This window comes from Canis lupus, chromosome 8, assembly GCF_003254725.2.
Source record: "Canis lupus dingo isolate Sandy chromosome 8, ASM325472v2, whole genome shotgun sequence".
Classification (NCBI taxonomy): domain Eukaryota; kingdom Metazoa; phylum Chordata; class Mammalia; order Carnivora; family Canidae; genus Canis; species Canis lupus.
The window spans coordinates 48,978,738-49,001,675 of NC_064250.1; the positions used below are offsets into that span (position 1 = coordinate 48,978,738).

General features: G+C 39.8%; 1 protein-coding gene across 40 annotated transcripts in view; it reads left to right on the forward strand.

Moving 5' to 3' along the window:
- Window positions 1-22,938, forward strand: part of TTLL5 (tubulin tyrosine ligase like 5) — a 269,877-nt gene that overhangs the window by 203,556 nt on the left and 43,383 nt on the right. For 24 of the 40 annotated variants that reach the window (XR_007412723.1, XR_003135328.3, XR_003135327.3 and 21 more), the window contains 2 exons: window positions 944-1,161; window positions 20,200-20,282. The exons of 4 other annotated variants lie outside the window; for them this stretch is intronic. Coding sequence is in view for 28 of the 36 variants with exons in the window: in XM_025443972.3 (XP_025299757.1) it covers window positions 944-1,161; window positions 20,200-20,282 (301 nt within the window). In the remaining 8 variants the exon portion in view is untranslated. Of the gene's footprint in view, window positions 1-943; window positions 1,166-20,199; window positions 20,283-20,365; window positions 20,533-22,938 lie in introns of those variants that run through there. 12 more of the 40 variants (XR_003135331.3, XR_003135330.3, XR_003135332.3 and 9 more) reach the window with 6 other exon arrangements.

Here is a 22,938-nt window from a genome sequence, read left to right on the forward strand (position 1 = left end):
CTACTTGAGAAAGTATACATTTACATACTAACTACAGACATATATTGGTGTTTGTGATATTTAGATGGTGATTTTTAGGTCTTTATTGATTTGTAGGCTTACCCTCTGAGCAAATATACTTTTGTGTTGATCTTATATTCATTTAATAACTAGTATTCAGATAGTAATTCTACTTTGAAAGTGTTTTGTTATTTTTTTAAAATATTTTATTTTTAAGTAATCTCTACACCCAACATGGGGCTCGAACCTGTCCCTGAGATCAAGGTTGTATGCTCTACCAACTGAGCCAGCCAGGTGCCCCTGAAAGTGTTTCAAAATGTAAAGTCTAATGTCAATCTTTAGGTCAACAAAGTGTTACTATTTCAGAATTCTACAAACAGCCCTCAAGGCCATGCATGCAGTCCGGCTTTTCTATTCCAGCCTCCTCTCTGCATCCATTCTGCTCACTATACCCTTGTCAAACTGGCTTCTTCCCACTCCTCAAATGTGCAAACCTTCTAGAGGAGTTCAGAGTCATCTGAGTAGGCTGGAGTTGAGTCAGGCTTCAAGCCACTTTTTGTTTTGTGCATTATTCCTAGTGCTTGACACCCAGTAGAAGACATTCATTAAATATTTGTTGAATTTAACAATGAAGGAAACTTAGGCTAAGGGAGACCAAATACTTTTCTGATTGCTGCAGTGGATAATACATAATACCCAGATAACCCTGATTCCTAGCTCAGTGCACTTCCAATGAGACCATTTCAACTCTGTGCTTCCAGAGATTTTCCCCCTCTGAATGTAGACCTGTGCTGGCATTATTAGAGAAATATTTCCTTTCCCCTTTCCTGAGCAGTAGTGTCCCTTCTCCTTTTATCTCACTTGAGGATTACAAGCCATTCACTTACAGCAAATGAGTTAGAAGGACATCCCCTTGACCTTTTTTTCTTTCTTTTTCTTATAGGCCATCTTTGGCAGCCAGACACTATCTAACTCCAATTTATGGACAATAAATAATGGTGCAGGCGGTAGAATTTCAAGTGCCACGGCTAGTGGCCAGAAGCCAACCACTCTGCCACAAAAAGTGGTGCCACCTCCAAGCTCTTCCTCCTCACTGGTCCCCAAGCCCCCAGCCAATCACAAACAAATCCTCAGAAAGATGACATCCCAGAGAGTCTCCAAGTAAGTCCTCCTCAATCTTTTGTTCAGTTTCTCCCGAGTTGTAGTAGTTCTGTGCTAAGAGTACTCTTCATTTATGAGGCCTTCAAAACCATTTGTACGTCAAAGACAAGAACTCCTGATGGGTGCCACAGGTTAACTCTGGTTCTCAGCCTGGGCTACAGGTCAGAATCCCCTGGGGAGTTAGTGAACCACGCCAAAGTAGGCACTGCCTACCCTGTGGGAGGGACAGGTGCTGCTCTCAGGTTCCCTGGGGATTGTGATGAGGGCTAACACAGGGTTCAGGATCATTGCTGATGATCCTCCAGCCTCTGGCAGAAACTACGATCAGCTAACACGCTGAACTGTGGGCCTGGAGATGGGAAATGAAAGCTTCTTCCCAATCTCTTCTTTTCTGGATCTTTCTGCAGAGTCAGATCTTTGCAGTTGTGTATAAAATTCAGTACCACCCTTGTTTGTCATTTACTTGTACGTATTTGAATGGAAAGACATTAGAGTGGGATTTTATGGGTGGTGGCGGGGTAGGGGATTAACTCACTGACATTAGTCCACAGGCTCTGTAGAGCAACTTGTTTCTAATACCTTTTGCCCATTTTACCTCAGAAAGATGTTCCCATGCCTCAATCAATTTTTTTCAGGTTATACCCTTCACTCTTATTTCCAACCATATTTTAGCTAGCAAACCAGAAATAAGACTAATAAAGAGTGTTAGTTCTAATGGCCCTTCTCCGTTTAAAATTGGGAAACTTTTCAAAGATGCCGATAAGAAGCAAGCATTCCCTGATGGATAAACACGTAGAGGGGGTGAGGGAGTTTGGGTTTTTCTCTTGCTCTCATTAAGTCTCCTCGTTCATTTGTCCCTCGCAAAATCAATTTTAGTTGTAATGACCAGTCATAGGATGTAGAAAAAGCAGTTCCTCTTTTTTCCCCCTTGGACAGGGAATCAAATTCTGGATTTGGATAGAAAACAGTCCCTTGTGACTTTTAATTATACTGCTGCCATTATTCATCTGTCCAACAAATACTTATTCCATGCCTACTAAGTGCTATTGTAGGAATAATTGGCATTGTAATGACTTTACAGAACTCTCTGGAGCACTAGGGAAGGGTAGTCAGAAGGGGGCAGTTCGTGGTCAAGGCCAAGAGCACAGTAAGAAGGAAGATGTATGGCTCCTCACCCTGGCAAGAGTAGAATCGAGTCCTTCAGGTTGCAGCCTCTGGAACCAGACTGCCTGTATTCACACCCTCATCCACAGTTTACTACCTGAAGACCTTTGGCAAGTTGCAAGTTACTTAATCTGTTAGCCCCACTTTTCCACAGTTCTGAAGTGGAGATAATAAACAGTGTCTGCTTTATAGGCCATTGATAATATTAGCAGAGTTAATACATGTACGTAGAACAAGAATCTAGCACATGTAAGAAGTCAGTGCACGTTAATTACCATCATAAGCATTCCAAAACCATGCTCTGTTTCACAGGTTCGAAGCCCACAGTTGGGTAGGAAAATCAGTGAGTCAGATATGAATGTTGAATTTGCCAGCATGCTCCCTAGTTGTGGATCCTCGGAGAATTGCCAGTACCCTGAGAGGGCCCTTGGTGGCCTGTGTGGTGGCTAGCTAGTTTGCTGGTGAGAAGGTGGGTTCTGGCAGCAGGCAGTGGGGCTGGACGTTCGAAGATGCTGTTCACTGCCCTGAACTCGCTGCTGGCAGGAGAACTCTTCAGCCTTTCGAGATGGAACTGCAGCTCTGTGGACAAACTTTGCTGCATTTTTGTGGTTTCTTCTCTCTGACAGGCAGGAGTGTGGGAAAACCGGAAACAGCTCAGCACCAAAAATGCACAGAAGGGGGGAAAAGCAAGATTTCTTCAGAATTTAAGAAATATAATCCAAGTATCAAAAGGCATGCTGTAAGGCGTTGTTCCAGGAAATAGTTTCCAATTTGCCTTTAAAATTCTAGCACAAGTCTCTGAAGCTAAATAAGTTAGTACTAATGGAGACCTTAATGTTCTCTCACTCATGTATAAAATGTACAGTGTTATGAGGGCCCCACTGTTTTTAATATTCTTCTGACTTTTAGGTTCTTATTGACCTGACTTTGTTCTTATCTGACCTGACTCAACGAAAAGTTCCCTCTAAAAAGTATTTGGATAAAGGTTTTTTTTTTTTTAAATAACCTTTTTATTTTATAATAATTTCAGACTTACAGGAAATTTACAAAGATAGTACACATAAAAATAAGAAAACCCAGTTTTCCCCATTGCTAATATATCAGCATGACACATATGAAGAAGGTGCCATACTGAGAAACTGTCAGTGGTACATTATTATGAACTATAAAGTCTATACCTCATTTCGACTGAAGTCATTATTAATCTAGAAAAACCTTTGATGGTTCCTGAAATTAGGACCCTTCTTTCCGTTCTAAAGTAATTCATGCTTCCAGCCATTCTAGCAAGTTACTTAATGTTTATGTAACTTCTTTTCCTATTTAAAATAGGAATGATAATAGTACCTGCCCCATAGGGTTGTTAAGAGAAATAAATGAATTAATATCAAGCACACATACGATGCCTGGAGCATAATATATATTGAATAAGTGTTAGACATTACTATATCATCCTTAGGTTAATACTAGGATGGCGATTCAAGAAATTTTCACATAACTTTTTACTTTCTTTCTGCAAGATATGTTGCTTCATTTGGTAGGAGCTCATTTCAGCCTTTATTCTGGCTCAGTTCAGATTAATCAGGAACCCTCAGTTCTGAGTGGTGATACTGAGTCACACTCAGGAATGCCATAGTTGCCCCAAGAGACACAACTAATGAGAAGTAGTAATGAGCTATTGACTGTGCCAAGCCCTGTGTTTTTGGGTTGAACTTCAAACTTCTCCTAGCACAGAAGTTGGCATTGGACAAATATAGAAGCAATTTCCAAGAGCATCAAAGTTTCCACATCCTAGAGGATTGAGTTTAGAGAACAATAGAACATAAAAGATGGAATGTCGTTTGGATGTTGGTGCAAAGGGAGTTGAGAATCAGAACAGTGGGGTCCTATTTCTTTATGATAATATTCAAGTGACTTTTCCCTCTAAAGGTTTCAGTTTCCCATCTGTAAAAAAAAAAAAAAGAAAAAAGAAAAAAAAAAAGAAAAAAAACCACTGTCCCCACTGAATAATTAACCAAAATAACTTGTTTTCTGAAAAAAAAAAAAACTTGTTTTCTGTCTATTCTGTTGAAAGTTTTTTATGAGCACATTCGTTTTTTTAATTCTGTTGCTTTATAGCCATTTGCTCATCCCTGTTTGGCCCAGAAGTTCTTTGTTATAGTTCTCAAATTCATACACTTCTATTTCTCTTAGCTAGATCTCCTTGGTCAGGTCTGTGAAGAGAATGATTTAGACTTTTTTCTCCTTTCCATAGTGCCAGGAGCCTTTCTTGACTTTCCTCTCTAGCGTTTGCCACACGTCATAATTTAGTACCCACTTCAGATCCTCCTTTTGCAACTATTTCTGGTATTTCTTCCAGTCAGCTGAACTAAGAGGGATGACAGCCTAGGAGCAACTGCATGCTTATGACCTGTGTCTTCCTTGTACATGACCTTTTTCTTAGAGCCAGAATCATACTCTCCAGGAAATAGAAAGAAACCTGAGGGGATTAAGGTTTGCCAGGGACGTGGGCAAAACTCACAGACTAGAGATGATAGGGAAGGGCAGAATCAAAGCCGTGGTACCTGGGGCTTCTCTGAAGAAAGAAAAATACAGAAGAAACACCAGACCTAACGAAAGTGCTTTGCTTTAAATAGCTGGAATTACCTTTCCTTGCCCATGTTTTAGGATATTCTGCATCAGGGTGACCTCAGCAGAAATGGAAGGTAACTGCTTGTTCTATGTCAGCACCCAGGACAGTGGTGTTTGTTAATGGCTGCTCAGCATCGGGAAGGGAGGAAAGAGGCCAGTAACCCAGCAGCGTATTGAGACCTGTACCAACCAGTTCATAGGACCTGAACTTGTTGTGTAAGCAATATGATGAAAGATGCTCAGAGGTTAATGTCAGACAAATATAAAAATGGGAGAGGTTAACGTCAGACAAATATAAAAATGAGGATCAGGGTAAAAAAAATACCTATCTTTTTAACATATGAGTCATTAATGTGAGGTAAAGTGATCCAGAGTTAAAATGATCCAAAAGTAGGTTCTTGATATGAGGATACAAGGTGTCATATTGTAGTTAACCATCTTCTGTCAGCTTTTCAGCCTTTTTTATTATGTGTAATTTCAAGAAATACGATCAAATCTGTGGCATATCCATCCTTAAATACAGGATTCTCTAAATTATGCATTTCTGGGGTGCCTCAGTGGGTCAGTTGGTTATACGTCTGCCTTCGGCTCCGGTCTTGATCTTGGAGTTTTGGGATCAACCCCCACATCAAGCTCCTTGCACAGTGGAGAGCCTTCTTCTCCCTGTCCTTCTGTCTACTGCTCTGCCTGCTTGTATGCTCACGCGCTCTCTCTCTCTCTCTCTCTCTCTGTCAAATGAATAAATAAAACCCTTTAAAAAATAAATTATGCATTTCCAAAACATATAATTATAGACTTTTAGTGCTAAAAGATAAAAGACTGCTGGCATAGTGAAACGCTGTGAGTGTAGCAAGGAACACAGGTGGTCAGTGGCAGAGCCAAAGCCAGATCTGTGTCACCTACCATGCTAACCCCAGACTCTTCCCAGTAGACCACCAATTTCAAAGGCCTCCCACCAACCCACTCAGATCCATTTTGTACAGCAAATGACAGGTTAATCATCCTAAAATATTGCCTTGGGGAAGATGCAAAGTAAGCACTTCAGAACTTGCTCTCCTCCCTTTCCACACCAGTTTTACTACTTAAGTGGCCACTGAAATTCTCAAAAGGAGGAAGAATTATTGTCATTCTCCTACTGAAGTGTTGGGAGAATTTCTGTTAGATGTAGCATGAGAAGGATTGAATTGAAGAACAATACTGAAGGCTTTTATATCTTGCCTTCCTATGAGAGTGAAATCTAGGAAATGAGTGGGAAACCTGGAATATACCAGACAACACCCTCTCACTCTGAGAGGCAGGGCCTGGAAGTACAAAGGGACAGGGTGCTAGTCAAGGGATCTGCCACTTAGACTTTTTCCTCCGGTCAGCCCTTAGCATTTGGACCTCAGTGGTGGTGTTAGATCTTAGGGTTTTCTTTTGGCATAGATGATGACAGAGGGTGCTAGTAAACACACCTAACCAGAGGTTGCTGCTGCCATGTGTATTGCCCAGTGAGGAGAAGTACATGAGAGTCATGGAATGATGGGTCTTCCTTTGGTGATTTATACTTGGGTAATTTAAAGTAAAATCTTACTTCTCATCCCTGCTACTAGGATACTAAAATGGCTGTTAAAATGGTAATATAACTGTTAGATATTTCCTATCTCTCACTTTTCTTTCTTATCTGAGTAGGAAAATCCCTTTTTAAAAGATTTGGGCAAGATCTTAATGCATTTTATAGAATCCATATCAATTCCTCCATGATCATAAGTCTTTAATAGCAAACTTAGGACTTTCTCTCTGGGGATGAGCAAATATTTAAAAATCTTGGGGCCTAGGAATAGATGGTATAGTTTAAAAGAAAGTTCAACAAAGAAGACTCAGGGGAGCTTCCAACCTCTGAAATAAATTTAAGCAAGCAAGAAAACATTTTAGAAAATTCCTAATGTGCATTCTTGACAAAATTTAAGCTTAGAGAACATAGATGTGTAGAGCTTTAAAAGGCTATCTCATGCACAGAGTTAAGTAGTCTGTGATCAGGAAGAAAATGAGAAATACCTAAGGGAAAATTTAGGTTAAACACAGTGAATTGAACACTGCAGAAAATTAATGAAGTATAGGACAGATTTCAAAAACTTTCGAAATTCTGAGGATAAAGTATACAAAGATAAAAATGTTGACAAAAGATGGATTCAACCTAAAATAACGCATTGCAGAAATGGAATAGAAGTAGTAGTCATTATTACAGGCAAAATAGACCTAATATAAGGACATGAAGGGTTTTGAACAATATAATTAATGAAATTAAATTAACAGATATACAGTTTTGTATCCTGCAGAGCTCCCATGGAATATTTTTCAATTAAAGCCTCAAAAAATAACAGTTATATAGGACAATACAGAATTATATTATTCTCTGACCATGTTACAATAAAATGAGATATTAAAAGTCTGGACAGAAAATAAAATAAAATAAATAAAATAAGAAAAGAAAAGAAAAGTCTGGACAGAAAGCCCAAATAATATTGGAATTTTTAAACATTCTTTTAAGTAACTTGGATCAGAATGATATTGCACACTATATTGAAAGTAAGAATTACACACATCGGCACAAGACAAGAATGCCTACTCTTGCCACTTTTATTCAACATAGTACTGGAAATCCCAAATAGAGCACTTAGGCAAGAACATGAAATAAGGAGCATACAAATTGGAAAGGAAGAAGTAAAACTGTCATGTGCAGATGATTTTATATTATATAGAAAATATGGGACACCTTGGTGGCTTAGTGGTTGAGCGTCTGCCTTTGGCTCAGGGCATGATCCTGGGGTCCCTGGATCAAGTCCCACATCAGGCTCCCTGCATGGAGCCTACTTCTCTCTCTGCCTGTGTCTCTGCCTCTCTCTCTCTCTCTCTATCATGAATAAATAAATAAAATCTTAAAAAAAAAGAAAATACGTAATATTTTCTAGAGACTCCACCAAAAAAACTATTAGAACTAATAATGAATTCAGTAAAGTTTCAGTACATAAAATCAGTATACAGAATCAGTTGCATTTCTATACACTAACAACAAACTGTCAGAGAAATTAAAACAATCTCATTTATAATTGCATCAAAAAGAATAAAATACCTAGAAATAAATTTAACCAAGGAGGTGAAAGATTTGTACACTAAACACTGCAAGACATTCATGAAAGAAATTGAAGACATAAAAATAAATGGAAAGATATTCTATGTTCATGGACTGGAAGAATTAATATTGGTTAAGATGTCAATACTACACAAGGCAATCTACAGATTCATTGTAATCTGTATCAAAATTCCAATGGCATTTTTCACAGAAATAGAACAAACAATCCTGAAATCAGTATGGACCACAAAGACCACAGAGTGCCAAAGCTGTCTTGACAAAGAAGAACAAAGCTGGAGGCATTATGCTTCCTGGTTTCAAATTAAATTACAAAGATGTGGTAATCCAAACAGTATGGCATTGACATAAAAACAGACACATAAATCAATGGAACACAATAGAGATCCCAGAAATAACCTATGCATATATGGTCAATTTAAGACCAAGCCAAGAATATGCAATGGGGAAAGGAAGGTCTCTTTAAATAAGTGGTGCTGGATGAGAAAATGCTCCGCATCACTGGCCATCAGGGAAATACAAATCAAAACCACGATGAGATACCACCTCACACCAGTGAGAATGGTGAAAATTAACAAGACAGTAAACAACACATGTTGGAGAGGATGTGGAGAAAGGGAAACCCTCCTGCACTGTTGGTGGGAATGTGAACTGGTACAGCCACTCTGGAAAACTGCGTGGAGGTTCCTCAAAGAGTTAAAAATAGATCTGTCTTACATCCCAGCAATTGCACTGCTAGGGATTTACCCCAAAGATACAGATGCAGTGAAATGCCGGGACACCTGCACCCCGATGTTTATAGCAGCAATGTCCACAATAGCCAAACTGTGGAAGGAGCCTCGGTGTCCATCGAAAGATGAATGGATAAAGAAGATGTGGTTTATGTATACAATGGAATATTACTCAGCCATTAGAAACAACAAATACCCACCATTTGTTTCGACGTGGAGGGACTTGGAGGGTATTATGCTGAGTGAAATAAGTCAATCGGAAAAGGACAAACATTATATGGTCTCATTCATTTGGGGAATATAAAAATTAGTGAAAGGGAATAAAGGGAAAGGAGAGAAAATGAGTGAAAATATCAGTGAGGGTGACAAAACATGAGAGACACCTAACTCTGGGAAATGAACAAGGGGTAGTGGAAGGGGAGATGGGTGGGAAGATGGGGTGACTGGGTGATAGGCACTGAGGGGGGCACTTGTGATGAGCACTGGATGTTATGCTATATTTTGGCAAATTGAACTCCAATAAAAAAATTAAAAATAAATAAATAGATAAGTGGTGCTGGGAAAACTGGATGGCCACATAAAAAAAATGAAACTCTTTCTCACACCATATACAAAAATTAACTCAAAATGGATTAAAACTTAAACATAAGTCTTGAAACTGACAGTGGCTCTCTCTCTCAAATAAATAAACAAATCTTTTTTTTTAAGATTTTATTTATTTATGATAGACATAGAGAGAGAGAGAGAGGCAGAGACACAGGCAGAGGGAGAAGCAGGCTCCATGCTGGGAGACCTATGCGGGACTCAATCCCGGGACTCCAGGATCACGCCCTGGGCCAAAGGCAGGCTCTAAACCGCTGAGCCACCCGGGGATCCCCAATAAATAAATTTTTTACAAAAATAAAAAAATAAAGGAGATACAGGGAGACCGAAAAATTATGAGAACATTGTATGATCATTTGCTACTAAATTTTAAAAACTGAACCAAAAAAAAAATTTTTTTAAATTGAAAGGTAATATTTTCAAAAATATTAGCTATCAAGATTGGTTCTTGAATAAAAGGAATACCCAAGTAGAACAAGGTAGAAATTTTTAAACTATCTAAATGGGTTCTTAAATAAATAGGTTGCATGAGTAGCCCTAGGAAGTAGTTTTTGTTTTGTTTTGTCTTTTTGTTTTGTTTTGTTTTGTTTATGACAGACACAGAGAGAGAGAATGAGAGAGGCAGAGACACAGACAGAGGGAGAAGCAAGCTCTGTGCAGGAAGCCTGACGTGGAACTCGATCCTGGGTCTCCAGGATCACATCCCGGGCCGAAAGCAGCACTAAACTGCTGGGCCACCAGGGCTGCCCCCTAGGAAGTAGTTTAAAATATCATCTCTAAAATAGTTCTTTGAACCTTTGGAGGCTTCCAGGTGCCTACAAGATAAAGTTGAGAGTCCTTACTCTGATATCAAAGCCTTCTGCACTATGTCCTCTATCCTGTCTATAACCTTCCCCGGACTGTCTTACAGTCTACTCCACACACATGCTCATGTTCATTGTTCCTACATGCTCATGTTCTCCCCTCTTCCTTGTGCCCTCTGCCCTCTTGAATCTAAGTCCTGTGTTTTATTCAAGATCAGAGTTTATCACCTTGATGTAGCTTTGCCAAGTACCTCTGCTAACTCTACCATCTATCCCCTTGTCTAATTCTTCCTTTTTATATATGTTCTTCTTCCCATAAGTCTCTAGGAACAGATACCTTGTCTTTATCCTCTTATCACGCATATGTTGAATGTCCATGGTGCTGAGCATTGCTCTAAATATTCGTGATTAACACCAGTCGGAGAGGACAGACACAAGCCCAGTTCCCATAAAGCTTATTTTTAAGAGAGGGGAGACAAATGTATTCTTCAGCCCCCAAACTAGCTTATATTCATGACAAGTTCTCAGAAAATGGTGGTAAAGGAGTCAGTGGTGGAGATGGAGACACGCTAGAGGTGGTAGTTGAGGTGGTGGTGGTGACATAGTATTGTGTAACAAGGTGTATGTGTCAAGGATCACCAAGTAACAATGATGTCATCAGTAATTGTTTATACTGTGTAGAATAGTAAGTAGTGTATGGGAAGCACAATTGCTAACAGCCCAAGATTTCTAATTAAATTTGAATCCTGTCTCCTTCATTCAATTGACTATTTTTTGAGGCTACCCCTCTAAGTCTCTGTTTCATTATCTGTAAAATATTACCTACATCATGGAGCTGTTCTTAGGATTAAATGAGATCATTTATTTCCCTGACACATACCAAGTGTCCATGCATGTATATTGGTATAGTTATAATTTTTGCCGCAGCTGTTGTTCCCTATTAAAAGAAATGGCATTTTTGTTGTTATTAAGCTGATATTTTTAAGTGTGATTTGGCTGTAGCTTGCAAGGCTGTGGAAGTTCAAACACATTCTGAGATCTTGATCACTAATAATTCTAATGACTACTGAAGGCAAGGGCTTAGCTTCAAATAAAACAAAAGACAACTTCCAGTCACGTTGTCTTCATAAGTTTACACTTAATACTCTCCCTTTGCTTCAAACACATAGAACTGATTTTAAAAAAGGGGGGGGGGACCTCGCTGAGCTTCAAAACAAGGGAAACATCCCCTTTGCCCCAAAACTAGGGTACAAAAATAACTGAGAATCAGTAAATGAAGCTGAAACAAGCTTTTTGAACTCTGCTTTGGAAGTAGGTAGCAACAGCCTGGAGTTCAGCCCCTGTGGCATGTTGGAGCCTGAAAGTGCCCTACCCAAGAGGAATGACTAAGAAGCCAGGCTCATTAATTGGAAGTAAAATAGTAATTTTTCAACTGGGGAAAATATTACCCCCAGAAGATATCTGGCGATGTCTGGAATTTTTTTTATTATTATCATTAGCTGGATGGGGGGTAAGGAATTCCTACTGACATCTAATGAGAGTCTAGAGATGCTGGCAAACATCCTGCAAAGCACAGGGTAGTTCCCCACCACAAAGAATTACCCAGTCCAAAATGTCAGTAATACTAAGATTTATCCTGAGCTAAGTGGGCTCTCCTCATGGGAGATTGATAAAACTTATGTGGGCCGCACCACATGAGGGTCCAACTGTTCATGTCTGAGAATTCACCTGGATTTCTAAATATGACTGAGGCAAGGACACTGAAATACCAGTGTACAGTCTGGTTCTGGACTAGGGTAAGAGGATGGGTGGAAGACCCTATAAAACCTTTCGACAGCAAGCACAGAGACAAGGGGGAGAAATAATTATTATTCAACATGAGCTTACAAACCAAAATTGCAAAACACACGAAGAAATCTGAATCTAAGGAAGATTGCCAACAAAGTCAAGAACTAGAACACGAATTTCTTACAAATGAGATTAATATTTCTGAACAGCCAGACATGTTAGATCTGGTATCTGATAGGATTGTCTTGTGGAACATGACATGTGACTCTGATCACAAGATTGAGTATCAGAAAGGATACCTGAGAGAGAGGTGGACAAGTTACACTATAAGAAATAATAACTGAGACTTCTCTGGAATTAAAGAAATAAATGTTCTCGGCTAAAAAATTCATCCCATGTGCCAAAAGGAATGCATATTTAGATGCAGAACACTGAGCATAAAGGGAGGACTTACATACTACTTTAAAGAAAATTCACAAAGGAACCCAGAATACTGATATTCTTTTTTTTTTAATTATTTATTTATTCATAAGAGACACAGACTGAGAGAGAGGCAGAGACACAGGCAGAGGGAGAAGCAGGCTCCTCACAGGGAGCCTGATGCGGGACTTGATACCAGATCCCAGGATCACTACCTGAGCTGAAGGCAAGCACCCAACCGCTGAGCTACCCAGGCATCCCTGATATTCTTTTCTTCAGCAATAACAGATGACAGAAGACAAGAGCTGATAGCTCAGGTGTTGTGGTAAAGTGTCTTTCAGTTTAGAATTTTATACCCAGCTAAACTGTCATTCAAGAGACAAGCCAAAATACAAATAATTTGAGATATTCGAAGTCTAAGAGTGTACCTCTTAGGATACACTTCTTCACTTAGGATACAATAAAAATAAACAGAAGTATTGGATAACATGAACGCAGTGATGTGCAAGACTTTTATTAAATGGTAACGAATGTTAATTACTATAAGCATAATTGTTGGTCTTTTAAAAAAGTAAAATGTGTTTGAGACAACAAAGACAAGCTTGAGGGACAATGGGATTCAGTGGATAGTGAAAATATAACAGGTCTGTGTCATGTTCTAAGGGCAAGAGAAATATTGGAGGAAAAAAGTAGAAAAAATAGCTAAATTTTACACTTAGAAAAAAATAGCTAAGTAATTGATATACAATCTGTAGCTTTCAAACCAATGGAAGGAGAGAGAAGAGAATATGGAAACTTTGAATCTGGTTGGAAGGCAGAAAAAGAAAACAAAAAAGCAAATAAAAAGGGTGGTAAGTGGAAAATAAAAACTAAGATGGTAGAAATAAGTCCAGTTATATGCATAATCACAGCGCTAACAGGATTTTACTCTTCTATTAAGAGGTAGATTATGAAGTTGCATTTTTAAACATGTTCAGTTATAGCCTATTTAAAAGAGATACCTAGAGTAAAATTTCACAGTGCAAACAATGAAAAGAAAGTAAACCATACAGTTCTAATTAAAAAGAACATGAGTATAGCAATAAATAAAATAGAATTAAGCAAAAAGCATTAATAGAGATAAAAACACTGGTATGCAGTTAACATCATAAATTTCAAATATATAAATCAAATGCTGACAATAATGTAAGGAAAAATTGGAAAATTATCAATTGTAGTGGGTGATTTTTTTAATCTACTTCTATCAGTAACTGATAGGTACCTCAAAGAAATTTCTGAAGATTTGAAATATTTGAAATGCAGAATAACAGTTGGCTTTGATAAGCAGTTTTTCATCTTTTTCTGGCCACCACTTATAATAAAAAAGTACATTTTATATGCAACCTAGTAAAAATATCTATATTATATATATGAAGTAAAAGTTTCATGAAATACTATCTCCTATTTTTTAGAATTGCTAATGGGATCCTTGAATTGATTTTACAACTCCTTTATGAGTCACAACTCATAGTCTGAAAAATATTAATAGCTATGCATAGATTCCTGTGTCCAAAAGGGAAAAGATACAGTCTCTTCAAGTATATGTTTATAAAAACTCAGTACATATTGTCACAAATAAAGGCTTCACACGTTTCAAAGAAGCCCATGCCAAATGCTTTATATTCTTTAACAATAAATACACTTTAATTAGGAAAAATCAAAAGGTAATTTTTTAAAGGACTCATGTGTTTGAAAATTTTTAAAAATATAGCACATAGTAGCCATGTGTTAGAGAGGTAATCATAATGAAAATCATCAACCACATAGAATTGGATGCCTTATGGAAAGTGCTACATATCAAATTTGTGGGATAGCCAGAGTTGCTCTCAAAATTAATCTCATAACTATACATGTATTGAAAAGACAAGGAGGATTGAAAATAACTGAGGTAATCATTTAACTTAAAAAACTATAAAAGGAACAACAGATTAAATTAATCCAAATCAAAGTGAAATAATAAAAAGAAGTCACCAGAACAGCCTGGCACATGGGAGAACATGAAAGAACAGTGCCTCAAGCAGAGTGTGGCACATGGAGACCTCAGTACTTGGTGAAGGAATGAATGAAACTGACAGTAGAACCTGGAAAGGGGCGCCTGGGTGGTCAGTCAGTTAAGCATCTGCCTTCGGTTCAGGTCATGATCCCAGAGTCCCAGGATCAAGCCCCCATCAAGCCCCCTGCTCAGTAGAGAGTCTCCTCCCTCTCTCTCTTCCCCTCCCCCACTCGTTCTCTCTCTCTCTCTCTCTCTCTCTCTCTCCCCCCCTCCTTCCTTCTTCCTTCCCACTCCCTCTCTCTCAAATAAATAAATAAAAATCTTTTTAAAAAAAACTCTGAAGAGACTAATACAGTAAATTTAAAAAGAGAAGATACCTACAGAGATAATATTAAGAAGAAAAAGGGACATAGCAGCAAATATAATGGAATATGGCTTAGGTAAGGTGTAGTATATTTATAAAATGGAATCTTGGGCACCGCTGCTGCTGCACAAAAGTTGGCTTCATGAAATGTTTCTTGAATTGGTTTTGGAACCAGACCCAAATTAATAATGTTCTCATTATTATTTGCTAAGGATTCACATATTAGCTTCTGTTTGTGCAGCGCATATATAATCCCTGGACTAATGGATAATAGAAAGAGGCACACATAACCTGCACACATGTAGGTTGGGAGTAACATTGTAAGATGATTCATCTGCAAGTAAATGTTTGCTAAGTCAGAGCACATGTTCCTTTAAGGATTCAGTTCTTTACCCTAACTTGAGATTTCTTTTCTCCTTTGGGAATTGAAAGAAGGTGGTTGTCACCAGTATTTTATAAAAATGATCAAGTTTGGGGTTTCTTTTCAGAACCTTCACAGATGCCACCAGGCCTGTCTGCCACAGCCCTGGCAAGGTCAGCATTTCTAGCTCTCCTCTTCCTGTGAAATCTTGAGCATTTTTCTTTTGTGGGTCCTTCCTACTATAGAAAGGTCATCCCCAATGTGGTGGCCTGAATCCAAGATAAACTTTTACGAAACCACTGGAACAGAAAACTAGTACCTCTGTGTTAAAGATGTGGACAGCCTTGAAAAGAACTTGAAGAGAAACAATATACACCAAACCACAGTCAATCTTGTGAAGTAATGAACAAAACAGATCCTAAAGAAAGGATATCACTTTCAGAAAAGTTTCCACCGATCAAAATAATGGGAAAAAAAAAAAAAAAAGAAGAACAGAGGAAACCACAAATAAAGGAAATAAAAATCCACGAAAAAGCACATCAGAAGCCTTACCAGCAAAATGGATGGTAGGGATTTTACTCATTATAACCCTCCAGACTGGTGAGGTTATGTCATATAGGCCAGCTGGATGGTTTGCTCCTGATGCCAGTGGAATTCCTAGCCAGCTGTTTGATCCGCATATATTGCCTAAGTGGAGACTAGCACTAGAAGAAATCTTTCAATAATAAATGTAGGCAATCTTTCTGCTTCTAGAGATGTTATTTATTTGTAATGCATTGCTAAACAATTTCTTTGAAAGGCCCAGAGAGGCTATTCTCCCTTACTCAAAGTCAGGCCTTTCCTTGGACTCCAGGAAAATGCAAGAGAGCAAAGGAGTAGGCAAGAGTGTAGCAAGTGAATTGAATTCTGGGTTAGAAAGTACACACTTATTACTTAGGGAAACTCTTCAGGTACTTGCAATGAATCTGTCCAAAGGAAAGATCCTGCCTTAGTTGAAAAGAGCATGTCATTATTAATGGAATTCTTCTAATTCTAATTCTAATTGGAATTCTTCGTTGCTACTATACATGTTACTATATAGACATGGCCATGTATCTTATTTCAGTTTTGAAGTGGCTCAGTCAATCAATTAGCATGCCCTTCAGGAGCTTTTGATAATTATGCAGTTCATTCTGTGGAGATAGATCTGAACTAAGCCCAGCACCACAGCCGAGATTGTAGAAAGCCTCAAACTCTCAACCTGGGGCTGTATCTCACCTTCTTCCAGCTCCTAGTATGACATCTCTTCCAAGAAGAGCAGGTAAGAAACACTACGGGACTACATAGTCACATCTAGCACTCTTCTCGGTTTAAACTCTAACTTAAAATTTATGGCACTTTGCTTGTCCCGTCTTTTCAGTATTCCTCACTGCAGAAAAGTCACTTTTCTGAGTTCATCTTTTAGCCACCTCTTTATATTCCATATGTACTGTGAAAACAACAGGCAATGGACCTGCAGCAAACACACGTTTAACTTTGCACGTTCAGCTCTTCAGAGAGAAAGAGCATGTACAATTTCAGTAGCGACTGACTCTATTCTATGTTCCTCTTGGGACAGAATGGGAGATGTATTGTTCCTCCCATCAGCCTCCTTTCCCATGGGCTTCTCATGTAGGATGAGCATCCCACTGTGCTGTGGGTTCTTCTCATGCCAAAAGCCATGTTGTATGACAGGCCAGCTACTTCATTTGGTGCATAGCTGAAGAAACGGTGGTTCATTCTGAAACTGAAAAAATGTGATTATTGGACTTATTGAGAGGTAGTTTGTCAATCTCAAATGAGACCTCTCTTCTTAAGGGGGTTTAAGAGTAATTCTGACCATGAGATTTCTACCCTGTAGGTTGCCAGTTAACTACCTTTTGATTTTGATAGCAAATTGCTGTTAACTTCTTAGTTCTGACTATGTCATGGTCATTCTTGCATAGGGTAGCACTCATATTCCATATTGAATTAGAGTTACCAAGTCACCTGGCTTAATATTTCAGTGTACATAGGGTTCTAGTGAATGCAAAGATGGTTAGTATCTCTAAGAAAAAATACCAATACTAATGAAGGTTCATGTTTATTTAGCCATTAATATAATCCCAGATACTATGCTAAGATGTGCTTCACATTCACTGTTTTATTTAATCCTCAACAACCCTATGAGGTAGGTCCTGTTATCTTGGTGTTAAAACACAGCGACTTAGACAAGCAAGGAAACACAGACGTACCTTCCTGTGTAACTATTTCCTAAAACACAGATGCTCCCAGGAAAGCAGCAAAGAATTATTGCAGAAGCATACCAGCAAGTACAAGTTAACATACAGGCCCTAAATAAGCTGTGGTTCAAAAGTTCTCATTTAGGTGTGGGTTGTCCAGAAGCTGGCATGTATTTTCCCAGGGAAAATGATGTTATCACAACAAAAGCATATTTATCCCTGATGTGCCTGAAGTAGTAAAAACATAGACCCAAACCATTTTCTGTACCAGTGTTTCCATGGAAAAATTCACTCTGAATTTCCTCTTGAGCGGCTGTTGGACACATTTCTCCACCACCGGGGAAATGGGGAGCCTGTGCTAGAAACAGCAGAATCATTAGAAATGTTCAAAGTTGGAATTAGAGGTGGTTCCCAAGTCCTGTGATGGGAATGGATGGAGAGGAGGATGGAAGAGTGACTGGAGCTGGAACAGAGGGGATGGACATAGGGGCAGAAGTCAGGAGAGGAACAGGAGGAAACCCATGAGGGTGAAGTGTGGGATAAGAATTCCAGGGAGGAGGGACACCTGGGTGGCTCAGTGGTTGAGCGTCTGCCTTTGGCTCAGGTCATGATCCCAGGGTCCTGGGATCGAGTCCCACACTGGGCTCCCTGCGAGGAGCCTGCTTCTCCCTCTGCCTGTGTCTCTGCCTCTCTCTCTCTCTGTGGTCTCTCATGAATAAATTAATAAAATCTTAAAAGAGAGAGAGAGAGAGAGAGTATTCCAGAGAGGAGGAAGAGGTTGGGAGACACTGCACTCACTCATTGCAAACACCTAGGGACTCTGTTCATCCCTTGGGGAGCTCCCTGTTCACTGATTTCATTTCTTCTACTGACACCAGTACTTTGCCTGTCTGCTTCCTTTTACTGTTTAACTCTCAGGGCTTCCTCTCTGAGACTGAGACCAGCCCCGTCGCTTTTCTTGCCTTAGCTGCCACCAATGCATGCAAGGGGCCCTAAAGTTTTTGGTTTGGGTTTTGTTTTTTAACTTCTGTAGAGGAAAGAGCCCATCCTAGGCTCCAGAACTTTTCCTTTTTTCCCTTAGACCTAGAAGAGTCAGTATTAGCTGCAGATGCTTTGGGTAGTTCTTTGGGTCCATAAAGGGCTGAAATAAAATGCCTAAGCATTTCAAATGTAGCTGTCCGAGGCTGAGGCTCATAGGAAAAGGGAGAAGCCCTCTGTTCCTTTCTCTCCTTTTCGTCTCTACAGTTCCCTTGTCCTCCAAGTGAAAGTGGAAAGGAGTGGGTAGGGCCAGGACTGCAGCTTGCTAGAGGGGAAGGGTACAAGACACTGTGGTCTTTGCATCACTGCTGGGGTATGTTCTCAAGGGGCATGGCACCTAAGCGTCTGCCAGAATCTCTGAGTGCTCTTCCTCCCACCTTCCCCTTACCCACTAGTCAATGTTTTCCTCACTTCTCTGGCGATAGAAATCGCTTAGACGCCTGGGGAGCTATAAAAAGCCTCAGTTCTCAGGCTTTATCCCAGACCCACTGAGTCAGAATCTCCAAGGGAAGGGCCTGGAAAGCTGTATGATTAATAAGTGATCCCAGGTGGTTCCTGTCAAGGACATTTTGGCAAACACTGCTTGACTCCCCCTCCACCTTGCTGTTCTTTAAGGGCTCCTAGGACATTCTAACCACTTTTCTGTCTCAGATTCATTATATATATGATCCATATATATCATATATATAATGCTATTTCTTCTTCATGAAAAGCTCTTACCTGTTTCCTACTCTTGGCCAATACCTACTTCTCATAACTTCATGATGTAGCTGAAATACGATTTTTCCAGAAAGACCATCCTTGACCACTCTCATCACCATCTCAGTCAGGTTCCCTTGTTTTCATTCTCTTAAAATGCCTTGTGCTTTTTCTCCTTAGCATTTATCACATAGTTTGTACCTCATGTATTTGTCTAATGTCTACGTCCTTGCTAGTACCAAGCACAGGTGATACTTAAGTATTTTTTGCATGGATGAATAAATGGAAAAATAGTGCTAGGAGAAGGATTTCAAAGGTCAGGCTAGATGCTGCTCAACAGAGAAAGAACTGAGCATATGAAAATTTTAATCTTCCAAGGTATAATTTTCACACATCAACTGAAGTCAAGGTAGATGAGTCCAACAAGTAATATGTATTTACGGGGCAATAGACAAGATTGTTTTTTAAAATATTTATTAAATACCTAATGTGTGCAAAATGCAATATCAGGACCTATGGACACAACAGTGAATAAGGCTGATACGATCTCAGTCTTTATGGAGCTTTTTAGCAAGGATGATAGATATTAAGCAACCAGTTGCACACTCTCTTATAATTCAGGTAAATGCAATGAAAGAAATACAAATCTGTAAGAGCCTGTAATAGGGAGACCTGGCATGTCCTATAAGCCCAGTCATAGAATTTCTAAGACACGTGGTTGGAGAGTATATGCCAAAGCATCCAGTATACTCTGTCCCATCTCTTGTCAGAGTTGGCATGAGGGAAGATGCCTCTATGCAAAGGTTTCTCAACCTCAGCACTATTGACATCTTGGGCTCGAAAATTTGTTTGAGGACACCTTCCAGTGCACTGTAGGAAATATTTAGCACCATTCCTGGCTCTACCCACCAAATGCAGTAGACTCATAGTTGTGGCACCTGAGAAAGAACACCAGGAGCAAGAGGCAGAGCCATGGGAGGGCCTGCATTTTACTTCCCCTTTCATCTGCCACTCTAACCAAGCTGCTTGTGTTTCAGAGGGTCCTCTGCAGAAGGGCAGCTGAATGGTCTCCAGAGCAGCCTTAACTCCGCAGCCTTCATGCCCATCACCAGTTCCACAGGTTAGTGGGCACACCAGCTCTTCTGCAGTCGGGAGGACAGGGAGGGTGCTGGCCTGGGCATATTCTCTCTTCTGCATCCGAAGAAACATGCAGTTCACAGAATGAAGAAGCATCCAGGCTTTTGAAGCATTGGCAGATGGGCACTTGAGGATGGCATGGTTTTCCAGAACTAGTTCGGAGTGGATTACATTTCTCAGTCTGGAAGAGTGTAATTGGATTTGCAGCATTTAGTAAAAGTGTCTGTATTTGACTGGTGTTTCACTGTTCATCTAGTACCCCCACGTGTCGTATCTCTTACTAACTCCCTCAGCACAACAAAGCTCCGGCCTTTGATTGAAGTCCTGTCACGCTCATATTGTGGCCTTGCTGGTCTATTGCCAGCTGCGTACTAGGGTCAGTTTAGGTACCCATGTATAAGGAAGCATTGGTCTAGGGAGGGTTTCCTATGAGTACTGATTTGTAAAAATGAACTAATAAGTAATCAGAAGATTAAAAGAAAATCACTTGGATTCACTTTAATAAATATTTTTTCTTGAGTTCCTACCATAGAGAAAGTGAAACGCTGGGCATAGAGGGGCATACAGGATGTACCTAGCAGTGCCCCTGTCCAAGAATTTACAAACTCAGGCAGAAAGAAGAGTCCACAGGGAGTGGGTACAGGGTGGGTAACTACCAGGTACTGGGGATGTATAGAATAACCATCAGCTAAATATCTGGTGTGTCAGGCACAGTTCTGAATGGTTTACCTGTGATAACACATTTGTTCACAAAACAGGCATATGAACCGGAACCGTGTTCCCCATTTTACAGCTGCAGAAATACAGGCACAGATTATAAAATGTATCCAAAATCCCACAGCTAGTTATTACCGCAGCAGTATTTGCATCCCAGCGACTTGGCCTGAGCTCTTTCATTATTAGAGAGGGTTTTCTGGAGGAAGAAACATCTAAGCAGAGGGTTGAACGTTGACAAGTCCACACCAGGGGAAGGGAGGCATGGGGCCAAGGGAGTTCAGGAAGAAGGAACAAGGCATGTGGAAATGGGGTGGGAGAGTGGATAGCGGGGTGAAAATGCACCGTGTTTTGGGAGCCCTTGTGTCACTGTGACCAGGGACTGGAGCATGAGCCAGGGAGCAGTGAGAGAACAGGTTATAGAGGTACCATGCAGGGAACTTGGTCCTGAGTACAAGAAGGAGAACCATCAAGGAGTCTATAGGGCCTAGGTGTGAAGGGTATGTGTGTGACATAGTATACCTTAAAATAATTATAAGACCACCAAAAGCCTGGTTAGACTGTGTCATGGAGATAGTTATATATCTCTCATAGGCTTATTATGGAATTAAAGGATGCAATATAGAGAGAAAGGCTTTCTACCTATACCCAGGTCAGTAATAATGTAAGAGTATAAAGATTTTGTATTCTGCTTAAGATCTTAGAACCTGAGTTCAAAAACTATTTGATAGGTATCTACTTGCTCCTCCCTTCACCCCAAAAAGAATTACTAGAATATGGTAGTTATTTTTAAGGATGTAAAATTTCCCCCTGGAACTGTTATAGCCTAGAAATTGGTGGCTGGGAGAATTTCACACTATATACAGCTGAATATCTCTATCCAGCAAATTGCTGCAGCTAGAGAGAGTTGCAAAACACAGGAGATGCAGGAAACCTGCCTACTGCATTTGCATGTCAAATTGATGTATTAAGTACAGAATTGAACTCTCTGCATGCACTTTGGCTGAAGAAGTTGGAAATTGGAGGGGTCAGGTGGCTCATACTCTCAGCATCTCAATCATGAATTCATATTTATTGACTGAAGTTACAGGTTAGAGATTTTGTAACAGTGGTAATGAATTCAGTAGCAGCATAAAGCCACAGAGCAAAGAGAAGTTGTATGTCTCCCTGGATTTTAATACCTACCTTTCCCCTGTTTCTACCTCAGACAAGTGTATTATTCTTTCCACCTTGTTTAGGTAGCCTGCTGTTTACTGCTTTTGTCTCCAATGACTCTGGCCCTCTAAAGTGCCTTGAATTTGTTCCTATTCTGTGCCTTCCCTGGTGTTCCTGATCCTCAGTTAAAGAAACACTGATGAACATGGTATAGTGAGTCTCAGGCATTTCCCATACTTTCCAATAAACATTTTGCCTTAGCCATACAATAGTAACTAACCCTGTTAGAGTTATTTATACAGCTAGTGAGTACCTGGCACATCAGTGTTTCAACTATAAATCATCATGTATTTTTCTGTATGACACATAGATTTAAAGGTGTTATTCTAGGGGTTCAGAAGGGTGTCCTACAAAGAGGAGGGTGGGTTGCTATTAGAAACATTTTTTCTTTAAACCCACAAGAAGGGAGAACAACCCTCATAATAAGTCAAAGTTTATGTGTCTCTCCGAGATGGGACATTTGTTCCTCTACAGGAATCGCTAGGCTGACTTTGAAAGGTATTTAGCCCCTGTCTGGTCCAGTTAACTCAGTTGGTTAAACATGGTATTATTGAGTGCATGAATATAGCGAAAGTCTGTTTCCTGGCCCCTTGACCCTCTATAAGTCTAGCCAACCAGGCCTTAAAGCTGTATGACTTTGTTCATCAGGCGCCTGAATGAGATACTGGTTCATCCCAGCACATTGTTGAAAAACAACTCCGAATCCTTTC